Source organism: Centruroides vittatus, unplaced genomic scaffold (assembly GCF_030686945.1).
Source record: "Centruroides vittatus isolate TY-2023 unplaced genomic scaffold, ASM3068694v2 scaffold_2802, whole genome shotgun sequence".
Classification (NCBI taxonomy): Eukaryota; Metazoa; Arthropoda; class Arachnida; order Scorpiones; family Buthidae; genus Centruroides; species Centruroides vittatus.
Genome location: NW_027122693.1, coordinates 1,241,784 through 1,253,836, shown reverse-complemented (window position 1 = coordinate 1,253,836; position 12,053 = coordinate 1,241,784). Strand labels below are relative to the sequence as shown.

Here is a 12,053-nt window from a genome sequence, read left to right as displayed (position 1 = left end):
TTTATTTTTACGTGTCTAACTAATAATATATATTAATCTCCGTATAATACCATACAAATATTTTTAATATATTGATTTATTATCTAATTATATACAATTAAATAGGTTTCTTTTACATAAAACATTAACTTACTTGTTTGGCTACTCACCACTTGGACACTATCCTACGGACGGTGCTGCTATCTTGTAACGCATAAACGAACTTTTCACAGTGATAACAACATTTTCGAGTAACAGAAAACGTTTGAAAGATTATTTGTCCGTCAAACCTCGATATAGCATCACCCTAGTAAAGCGCCAATTCGTGTACTGATCTTCCCATAAATATCAGAGAACCATTCTGTAAGATGACTTTTCAAATATATAGGCCCCTGAAGCGCTTGCTAATACATACGATTCTAATTGTTTCGGTGCCCATTGTAGAGACCCAGGCCCACGCAGCGGTGGTGAGAGATGGAACTTACCGCCCATGAGAAATTCCTTGGGTGGTTCGCCATGATTTGATTCAGGATTCCCATGCGTAGGATTTCTTTCCTGTTAGCAAAAACAATAGCGACTTATACGGGTAGGAACCACTAGTGGCCCCTAAGTTTTTTTCTCTGAGGGTAGAGCTGCGGGAAAATCACCAGCTCTTTCCTCTCGATGTAATATGGACTTTACCCCTTCACACTATACAAGATAAGTTTCATTTAAAAAGTACAGTACATAAAGATGTATTTTTGGGGGTGAACGATGAGATAAAACAATAATTGTAGAGCCGTATTTTGCGACTGGATTTACAATACAAGCACGTGTAGAGCCAGTCAAAGGGAATTAAAAAGAGAACACAACACAACGTACATCGAAAATTGGAAACTTTATCAAGACTTGTTTTTATAATTACAATAGTCATTTTTATTAAATATTAAGAAAAAACACATAAATTCCAAAAGGGGGAAATAATGATACATTTATTTTATTTTTGTTTTTTTCTTTTTTGTTCTTAATATCACCAGCATCTTGCACGTGAATACGTACAACACAGGTAAAGCCTCCTTCACATGCTTTATACATAGGAGACTGTAATCTTAGGCTATATATAAGATGTACAAACACTGGTCAATTTTAGGCGTAGGACAGGTATCAGAAAGGGGGTAAAAATGGGGGTGCTTTCGGGGCGTTTTAGACAGACAATGACCACTGTTACGTCGCAACTGTTTCGGGCAAACGAATCAGTGGTAAGCACCAAGCTCAGTTCAACTGCTACAAAAATTCAACGAAATAACATGATTATAATCTATACTACAAGGTTTTTTGTATTATTATTTTTTTTTCAAAGCTTTACAAACACAAATATATTTAAATACATTAGACATATTATTTTCAAATATAGACCCTTTTACACTACTCTTCTGTACACGTAGAAGAATAGCACGAGCCTTTCTTGTGTTTGTGTACGTCGCAACCAGAAACAACAGCAAGACTGTACACTTGTTTATTCCGTTCTCATATTAAACAATCTCTATTATTATTATTATTATTATTATTTTGCTCATATACAAGAAAAGATCAAAAACTTTTGGACTTTGGATCACCTTACTTCAATTGAAGATGTCGATAGAGAGCAATTAATTGTTTAATTTCTGCTGTTTTATTTATTTATTATTTTGTTTTTTCCTTTATATAACAATAGTACACGGTTACAAGCGACGAGACTCTTAAAGACAAACACGTTTAGGCAATTTAAAGTTCAATAGTTTGAGCACATAGTACGGTGTGTTTTTATAGTATGGGCAATAGTATCACATGTGTTACAAGCACTTTTAAGTGGCAGTGTAACAATCGTTAAAAAACACTCTCACTCATTAAAGGAGGGGAGGGAAAAAATATATATATATATATGGTTTAAGATATAATAATATAATAAGCCATTTAAAATTTATGGTAAAAAGTCCATTTGTACACAACAGTATTTATTTGTACAGAGGTAGAGAAAGAGAGAGAACAACGTGAAATCTGGCTGTTGTTACCAAGCAAAAATTACGAAAAAAAAAACTATTAAAAAATAATAATTATAATTATAATTAATAATAATATAGATCTAATTAAAAATTAAGTAAATATTCTGTAGCCAATTAGCGTACAGATATTTTTTTTTTTTATTATATTCGTATGTTTTCGTATTCTTTTGGATGTGAAATTAAAGGACGCCATATTTATTTTTGACAATAGTCAGGAACTGCACAGCAGGCGACATCTTTGTTCAAAAAATACACCGGTATGTTTCTTGGTCTTGTGAATTTCTTGGTATTTTTTTATTTTTCTTTGTGTGTGTGTGTGTAAAAGTCCTTGTGCTGCTTTTATATATTATTATTATTATTAAAGTTAAAAAAATTCAACACTTCTGTAGACATTTACACTTTCTGATGATATTCACTTGCGTCGTATACTTTTTCCCGTTATCACATATCATTCGAACGTTTCTTCGTTTGGTTCTGAGTGGTTTGCAGCACTGATCCCCGCACGAACCGATGCAATGAGACATTTTAAGTTTTTTGTTGGATCTGCAGCCGTTTTCTTCGTAATATTCTCGAAATAATTCTTTCTGGCAGGTAGGAGCTGTAAGGTATAAACAAGAATAAAGCGTGAGTTCGTACCCTGTATTAAACAGTAGGCCTATTAATACACAGGATATGTTATAGTTGCGTATTGATCTTTTTATATAAATAGAATGTTAAATTAAACGTTCAGAAATGATGAAACATTGGGAGTATTTTCTGAGGTATTACAAGTAAAACGTAATGCTGAGTAAGGAGGAAGAAATTTATTTTTAATAGTGGGACCAACAAAGAACAAAGGGTTTAACAGTCTGGGTTAATGTTACATATGTTTCTAAAATGGCGGCTTGTCTCTGATTTCAGCAAATAGAAGAAAGGAAACAGTGGGGACACACGTTCTAACCTAACCTAACCTAACCTATTCTAATAAGTTACCATAATTATTATCAACAAAAGTATTAGAATAGGTTAGATTAGGTTAGAATGTGCGCCCACACTGTTTCCTTTCTTCTATTTGCTGGGATCAGAAACGAGCCACCGTTTTGGAACCATAGGTAACATTAACCACATACAGCGATCTAGATGAGGCATGTTAAATTCTGGCAACTTCTCGCTGCTTGTTGATCTCCCCATCAAAATAATTCGTTCCTCCGTACTCGACGTCATGTTTCATCTGTAAAACAATAAACAATGATCAACGAAGCTATGGTTCCAGACTTACGGGGCACTCTGCGTATTCAAAAATGAGAAACTTATGGGTAGAATTTATAATTATTATAAATCGATAATTGTTTTAATTACTAACTAACTATTATATTAATATTTTGATCACCTTGATCGCAGAAAGGACCACTCCAACCTTTATGGCAACGGCATTCGTAACTATGTTTATTTGTTTGTACACAATTTCCCTTTTGGCACATGTGATTCTTGCAAGGTTTTGGGTCATCGTATTCGGAGCATCCTGGTGAAACTCTTTGTTGCCTTCTTGCCACCATAATATCTAAATGCTTACCATTTAAATACATTTCCTTCATGCAACCTACAGAAAAATCAACAAATTTAATATAAAACATCGCATAAAATGCGAAAGTATAAATTATAGAAACCTTTAAAGCTTGAAACGTTTCGAAGATGCCATTGTTTCAGAGCCTTTTTACCAATGTCTTCGTCCACTCCACCGATATAAAATGGACTTCTCACTTCTAGATACTCATTAGGGCCTTCGTTAATAATACTTCTTGAAATGCCTCCGTCTACTCTCATTGTAAAATTCTTTTTAATTAAAATTAATTCCACCGTGTGATATTTGCCATCTGTAACTGTTGCGTAACTAAACATGGTAGAAACTGGATAGTTTCCAACATAGTAGCTCACTCGAATCCTACCGAGGAAGAGTTCTACTGCTAAGTGTTGCAATTCACCATTGTAGACCATAACACCATAATCTTGCTGCGTTGCAAACGTTATTGTGATATTGCACTTTGGTTTAGTATGAAGAGGATCAAACTCTAGAAAGGATCCTTCACGAAAACTCACACTAGACAGGGATTCGCACCTTTTTCCCGTAAATCCAGGCGAGCATTTGCAGATATAATCGGAAGCACCACTCGGTTGAAAGCAAACTCCGTGTTTACAGTCGTGTTGTTGGCAGGGACTAGTTTGAGGATACAACATAGCGACCATAGGCATAATTTCACAAAACGTCCCTGCATATCCTTCGGGACACGAACATGTATAACTGTTGACACCGTCTACACACGTTGCACCATTCTGGCACATATTTTCCACACAGTCGTCCACATTAGTAGAACAGTTATCTCCAGAAAATCCAACTGGACACGCACATCTGCGAAGTATAAATTTAGAATAAATAAATATTCGGGCTTAAACTATGAAGAAATAAAAGAAAATAACAGGTTTATGACCATATGTAAAGTAATTCATGAAGACCAATTGAAAAGTATCTTAATAACTATTAATTAAAGGTTAGATGTATACAAAAGTAGGCATATAGCAAAGGTGTGCCTATTCTATGTATAGGTATATCTGTTTTTGCTATCAACCTGCATCTATCTTGACCACTTAGGCTCTGAGAAGACCTGAGCCAAGATCATTTAAAACAATACTTAATGCTATACAGTGTCTGAATCTAGTACTAATTAGTATTCTAGTGTGAAACGAATACTGTGTCTGAGGCTTCTAAAGCGGAGTACCCTAGTAGAAGCATGGTGTTCCTGTCAATCATCCAATCATTTCCAATGAAGATTAGCAAGCTTCGAAGAACCATCTACATTCATAGAAGAGTTTTATATCCGGTCTATCTTTATATATTAATTATAAATAAACAAAATACTCACGTGTAATGAGTAAAATGGTCTACGCACGATGCGCCATTCTTGCAAGGATTAAATTCTTTAGAGCAAAAGTTAATTTTCTTTTCACAATAATTTCCTAAACGGATGATAAATTATTTCAGAATAAATTTACTTTATTCTTTATTAATCAAAATAGAAATTACCTATGTAACCGGAAGAGCATTTGCATTCGTATCGATCGATGTAGTCGATGCAAGTGGCATTATTTTCACACTTGTTAGCGATGCAATCGTCGATGTTAGTTTCGCATCGATCACCCTCGAAACCGGAAGGGCAATGGCAACTAAAATAACACATAATTATCCATAATTTTGTAATGGGAAACCTTCCGAAAAATGCCATTTATTTACCTAAATCTTCCAGTTTCTAAGACTTTACAAGTTCCTCCGTTCTCGCAAGGATTACCATAACAAGCATCGATGACGTATTCACAATTTCTTCCGTGATATCCCGGTTCGCATTTGCACGTATAATCGCGTAAAAGTTTGGATATACAAGTAGCGCCATTTTGGCACGGAAAGGTATAACAGGCATCACATTTGGCAAGTATATAAGGTTCCGGTTTTCCTACGTACAAAAATACCATAAGGACATAATTAATGATAATAAGGAATAAGGTGCTGTTGTAAGTACAATAATTGACTTAAAGACATCCAAAATGAATGCATAAAATTGATTTTTCTAAAAAATATTTTTAAATTAAATAATTATTTATTCGTATAATATACAAGATGTAAGGAGGAAAAGATTTGAGGGTGATTCCTTTAACGTTATCAATCCTGATCCTGTGAATGGGACTGGATGAGGTGTAACGAGAGAAGATAGACTTTGTAATCAACTTATTGTCCTGATAAGAAGTGTTGCAGCAATTATCAAACAGGACAGAGTCTCAATTCGAATTACACACAGTTTACTACGGCATGCTCGAAAATGATCGATGGGTGGTCACTTAGAGCAGTTCCTCTTACGTCACTACTCCACCGCTCATGGATTTTCGACAGATACAACGGATTGCAAGTGCAATTTTTGCTGCTACATTAACACTTGACGCGTCAAATTGTGAATGATTTATACTACTGCATCTTTGCAAATACAGTATTAATACATCTCCGTACGTTCGCAAGGTTTTTTATGTATTAAAACCCCATATCGTGATTACCTTTCCTTCTGATATAACCTGTATAATACACATGCTTTTAACTAATACACAATAGACAATTTTTTAAAAATTTGACTCCTCAGAAATTCCAAATTAAAGATTTTCTCAAAATGTTTCAGCCATTATAGATTCTTTCTAGAATGCTCACGAGCCAATAAGGTAGACTCCTTCTAGAACAGAGGTTCCCAACCGTTTTCTTGCATTGATTCCCATATAGAAAATATTCTTTTCAATCGATCCCTTATTATTTTTGTTATTTCCCAAGATTTTGCTTAATATATCGAGTAAATTATTAAATCAGTCAACGGTGATTGTGGTTATTTTTTGAAAATTCTGATTCTTTCACCGATTCCATTCGAAATTCCATTGAACCTCACAGGGTATATTGAGCCCGTTGGAAATCTCTGCTCTAGAATATATATAAAACAGTATACTAGTAATCTTCTGTAAGAATCCTCATAAGCTTGTATGATAACTCTAGTATGAAGCTCCCATTACAAGCTTCAACTATGCGATCCTCATGAGTTAGAGACTCATGAAGATCTCATAGATACTGTCCAGAATGAGCTAATAATGTCTTCTCCAGAACACCATCAACTAATGAAGTCCACGAAGCAAATAATTTACTTGCCTCATCGACTTAATTCTTGAAGGTCCTGCTTATAGAAACTCTGAAAGTACTTGCTAAGAATACATTCAACGAAGATTCTAACATGCATGTTATATAAATTACAAGAAAAATGGTTTCTCCAAAACAAACCTGCACAGACAAAGTGATTAGATGGAGCCGTTAGTATCAATTTATCCTTCATTAAATGAGGCTCTGCACATCTGGCAATGCCCGGTTCAATGTAATCCTTTTTGATCCAGTCGGATAACCATCTCATACTGCAATCGCAATAAAGTGGATTGGCACCTAATGCTCTAGATTAAATAAATAAATAAATATATATATATATATATAATAAGTTAAAAATTCAAATATAATATACACCGAAAATTTCACAAATAATTCCATACATGTGCGTTATGGCAACTAAGTCCTGAAATGCCGTGTCTGGTATGAAAGAAATATCGTTTCCATGAAGAGATCTATAGAAAAAATAAATAAAATAATAATGTTTAAAGTTATATATTGCATTTTATTGTAAAATATAATTAAATACATACAGAATCCTTAAAGATTTTAAGCCTCTGAAACTGTCTTCTTGAATGCACTGTAGCTTGTTGTAACTTAAAATTCTGCCAAATAAAAGCAATTAAAGTACTGTACCTAATTAACATTATTTAAATTAAATTAATTGCATAAAAAAATAGGTGATGAGTTTACTATTACAGCTTAAATGGTTCTAATATACCTATTGTAACTATTGTACTAATATTAACTCAGATTGACTCCAGGAAAGTAAGATGAAACCATGGGCTTCCACTCAAAAGTTTCGATGGAAGCTCATGGTTTCATTGAAGCCTTATAAAATAGGCAGGAAGAAATGTAAGAAACAACTTATAAACATAGAAAATAGAGAAGAAAATTGATTTTAAAGCGAATTTTAAGCTCAAAACTAGATTTATCGTGAGTTTCCGTATCAGAATTGCAGATTTAGCGGCGTATTTACACACGTAATTATAGTTTTAGATGAGTTTTATTTTCAAAATGATTAACTTTCAGGCTAAATATTTCTGTAAAGTTAAGGTTTAGCCTGGAAATTACAGAATTAACACTAGAATTATGAAAAAAAAGTGTGGCATTTTAGTAATTCTCGCCATTCTGATATAAAATAAGAACTTAAATTCCTACATTCCATAGATTTTTTTTTAAAAAATTAAATTTGAGAAATAAAATTATAATTAAGATAAAACATTAAATTTAATTAAATTATACATTTAAATATTAAAAAAAAACACTTTAATATACTTACAGTGTAGACAATTTGGATAAATTTGAAAATATATTATGAGGTAAAATAGTTATCTGGTTGTTACTCAAGTCTCTAAATAAATAAAGACATTAAGTAATTTGGCAATATTTTAAATTTTAAAATAATTAAAAACAAAGAAAACTTACAGTCTCTGTAATTCCTTTAATAAATTCATTTCCTTAGGAATTTCGTTAATGTGATTTACGTCCAAGTATCTGCAACAATTAAATTTCTTTTTTTAGAATATAAACCGAAATAGTTTCGGTCGCGAAAACCAGATGGCGACACCTAGAAATATAAATCCGATCTCCATCTTGGAGTAATAAGAGCGGCCATTTTTTTTTTTTTTTAGTGAACTAGCGTAGTTTTTTTACTGCTATTTTACGATTTACACGTAAAATATTCAAATTGCATAGAGATTTTTATATAGAGAGAGTGGCCCAAAAGACGAATAACGGTTTTTAGCAGTTTCCCATTCAAAGTCCTTCCTGGTGGTACCCCTTTAGCAGATCGTCTTCGTAACCATTGTACCATGAAATCTACATGACGATTTAGTCTTTGCAATGGTTAACTGATTCTTGGTCTGGTTTGCTTGTTACACGTGGGCGATCTGCCGAAGAGGGATGCCTCTCTGGAGAGGGCTTTATAAGGGAGACCAGCCCCTATTTACGTGTTACAAACGTGAAGAAAACCAGAAAAAATCACGTGGGCAGCCTGTTGGCAAAGCTCGAACCCACGACTTAGAGTGTTCAGTGGTTTTATCCACTCTGCCACTGGAGGGGAACTGGTTACTCAGTATTTATAAATTAAATACTGCTGTAAAATTCTAGAAAATTCTTTAAAATTATAACAATATAAAGCTAAATTTGGCTCCGAGAAGCAGACCACGTAAACTAACCGAGTTTTGTAATTGGCTATTGCAATCTCCATAACGGAAAAGAGCGTGGTCTTCAAGTTTCTTATATCGAAACGTTTAAAAGAATTAAAATTAAATTTAAATATTTACACTTCCGTTGACGTAACGGGGATGGTTTTCGGTACAGATCTTAATTTCTGCCTGCTGCACTGAATAACATTACCGGTACAAACGCACTTAGATGGACAAAGAGATTCGAAATCGCAGAATTCCAATAGATCTTGATCTGAAATTTATGAAAGTAAAAAATTAAATTAAATACACAAAAATTATTTATAAGGATTAAAATTATTTTTACCTTCGCATGTAAAATCCTTAAGTGCCACATCCTGTATAGGGATATCCTTCAGCGTGTTCGGTGATTGGCATCTTGGATTTCCAGTTACAATCTTATGCTTCCTCAACCAGTCGGATAACCAACGTAAATGGCAGTTACAATTAAGTGGATTGGCTAATAAATTTCTGGAATAGTTACGTCAGCGAGGCATTAATTAATTTTAATTTTTCTTTTTTAATTTCAGGCACATAAAAATGGCGGTTATGCTACTTACAGTGTGGAGAGAGAATGTAGTTTTTCGAAGGATCCGGGCATTATACATTTTATTCTATTATCGTATAAGGAGCTGCCATGTTATAAAATGATTCTTGTTTTAGTTTTCTAGTTTTATTTCAGTTTTAATAATTAAAAATTCTAATACTTACAGCAAACGAACTGAATCTAAATCGGCAAACGTGTCGTTGGTAATGCATGTTATCTGGTTGGTTCTGAGCATTCTAGATGGTGTTTAGAACGACGTTTTTTAGTTAATTTCATTACTTAAAAATAAATAAATAATCTACTAAATACATAAAATTATATTTAAAAAACCGGTTAAATTTACCTATGGTATACAAAATGGCGGCTCGTCTCTAATTCCAGCAAACAGAAGAAGGGAAACAGTAGAAACGCACGTTCTAATCTATTCTAATAAATAGGTTAGGTTAGGTTAGAACGTGCGTCCCCACTGTTTCCCTTCTGTTTGCTGGAATTAGAGACGAGCCGCCATTTTGTATACCATAGGTAAATCTAACCAAAAACACTAATGGAAAAACTTTGAAATCCGAAGCTATCACGCGGAGTTTCTGTTTTATCGATGAAAATTCTAGAATATAATAAATTTAAGATTCTAAAAAATCTTGGTACAAGAATATTTGGCTTCTGACACTAAGGTTTCCATATATGGTCTCGATTTTCATCTACTTTACACCATTCTCGAGATTAACGAAGGACAGACGGACAGACAATGGAAATGTACAGGCATGCAATTTTAAAATTGCACCCTTACGATGAATGTGAGAGAGTTGGAGAGAAATTTATAATTTATTTATAGCTTTATAGATCAAGAGGGAGGTTTATAGGGAGATTGACTAAAGGAAACTGTAAGAAAATTGATAGAGGGAGGTCCAGGTCTCCTGACCTTACACTCTTGCACTTGTTTTTGAGGGGTTATATCAATAACCAAGTGTACCAAAGTCCCGTGTGAGATATCAGTGATTTAAAGTCCTGGATAAGGACCAAAACCAGAATACAGGACACGCTATTTCGAGTGTGGACAGACTTGGAATGCAGTTTAGATCTTGTGCCCAGTCCACTTCAACGTGTACAAAAAATTTTTGATTTGGCATGCCACTTAAGTGCGTGTCTGTATGTCAATTCAAAACCTTGATATAAAAGTTTCGAATTGTAAATAATTCTGATTCGAAAATTTGATAATGCATCAATGTTCTCCAATATATATTGGAGTTTGAAAAAGACCTTTGAGAGGAGAAACTTTTCCTGGGCCAACAGAAAGCTCAAAGGCCTTGTAGCCCCTCGTACTCCTATAAATTTTTACTGACATTTGTTAAAAACGGTAAAAATCAATAGCAAAAGGGGTCTGATCTATCCCCGGGCCCCTTAAAAACTCTCGAAGACTCTGGGCTGAGCAGGGTAATTTGGGGTCGACTCGGTATCTGGATACGAAAGGCCCCCGAAAATTGTTTTTTTTTAAATGTAATTAAACACGGCACGAAAATGGTTTAAAATGTTGCTTTGTGAATCCACTTCACTTCTCTCCAGCCTTTGTCTTATTTACTAGTTTCTACAGATGCCAAAGTGTAGACGGCGAAAATTAATATGAGTAACTAATTAAAATTGAATTTAATCTCTCACTGTAGAGTTCTCTCGTGTAAACTTATAAATCAATCTGTAAAGCAATCTCCCGCACTCAAAAATTCATAGGGGAGAGAGAATTTTGTAACGAAAGAAAGCAACAATAAATCAAATTATGCAAGCGAAGGTGGTAGATTTAAAAAACACTTCACAGAGGAGACATGGAAAGCTTAGGAGCAGGAGGTCTCGATTAAATTGCTGGTTCATATATATATATATATATATATATATATATATATATAGAGGAAGAACAAGAATTAAATGGGAGGACAACATTAGAGACTCGATTGTTTTGTCGTATACGACAATGTATCACGTGGGCGATGCCACCTAAGAGGACTTTCTTTCGTAAACTGGCCCTTGTTTGGGTGTTCGGAAAATTCCACGTGTTGGGGAGGCGCGAACCCACAACCAGTTGGTCGTGGGTTCGCACCTCGCCAACAATCGTGGGTTCGTCTGTGTTCAGTGGTTTCATCCACTCAGCCACGTGGGCTCAGAGACCAGAGCAACAGAAGATTGACTTGAAAAGACGAAAAAATTTTCTATCATCTGCAACCTGTGGTTGGAGAATGCCGTGTGAAACGACATTTATGAATATTCGTGCGTGTTTCTGACTTGTTACACGTATTTGTATTCATCCATATTCTTAATATTCAATCTTATAAGAAAAGAATTGCCCAGAAAAATGTTAGAAAAGATTTAAACTTTAATAATTCTGCATCAAGTGCATTATTTCTCTATATTTTTACCACAGTTACAGAGTAGATACAAGTTAAATTAAAATGTAAACATCTTCAGACACTCATACCCACTTTTAAACCAGAAAAAAATGGGGCAAACAGGTCATAAATCTGTTTGCTCCCTTACAAAAACTCCATAATGAATTTACTTATGTTACCATCTCCCCATATGTTAATGCTTCTCCTTAACAATTAATTAACGTAAAACAAATA

General features: G+C 34.1%; 1 protein-coding gene across 4 annotated transcripts in view; it reads right to left on the bottom strand.

The window, feature by feature from the left end:
• Positions 1-837: 837 nt before the first annotated feature.
• Positions 838-12,053, bottom strand: part of LOC136987869 (protein slit-like) — a 119,266-nt gene continuing 108,050 nt past the window's right edge. For all 4 annotated transcript variants that reach the window (XM_067285624.1, XM_067285625.1, XM_067285626.1 and 1 more), the window contains 15 exons: positions 9,612-9,683; positions 9,461-9,532; positions 9,208-9,371; positions 9,000-9,135; positions 8,140-8,208; positions 7,994-8,065; positions 7,245-7,316; positions 7,095-7,166; positions 6,835-6,998; positions 5,266-5,482; positions 5,059-5,198; positions 4,898-4,991; positions 3,647-4,386; positions 3,370-3,579; positions 838-2,598 (listed from right to left, as the gene is read on the bottom strand). In XM_067285624.1, coding sequence (XP_067141725.1) covers positions 2,375-2,598; positions 3,370-3,579; positions 3,647-4,386; positions 4,898-4,991; positions 5,059-5,198; positions 5,266-5,482; positions 6,835-6,998; positions 7,095-7,166; positions 7,245-7,316; positions 7,994-8,065; positions 8,140-8,208; positions 9,000-9,135; positions 9,208-9,371; positions 9,461-9,532; positions 9,612-9,683 — 2,518 coding nt within the window. In that variant the 3' untranslated portion in view covers positions 838-2,374. The remainder of the gene's footprint in view (positions 2,599-3,369; positions 3,580-3,646; positions 4,387-4,897; positions 4,992-5,058; positions 5,199-5,265; positions 5,483-6,834; positions 6,999-7,094; positions 7,167-7,244; positions 7,317-7,993; positions 8,066-8,139; positions 8,209-8,999; positions 9,136-9,207; positions 9,372-9,460; positions 9,533-9,611; positions 9,684-12,053) is intronic.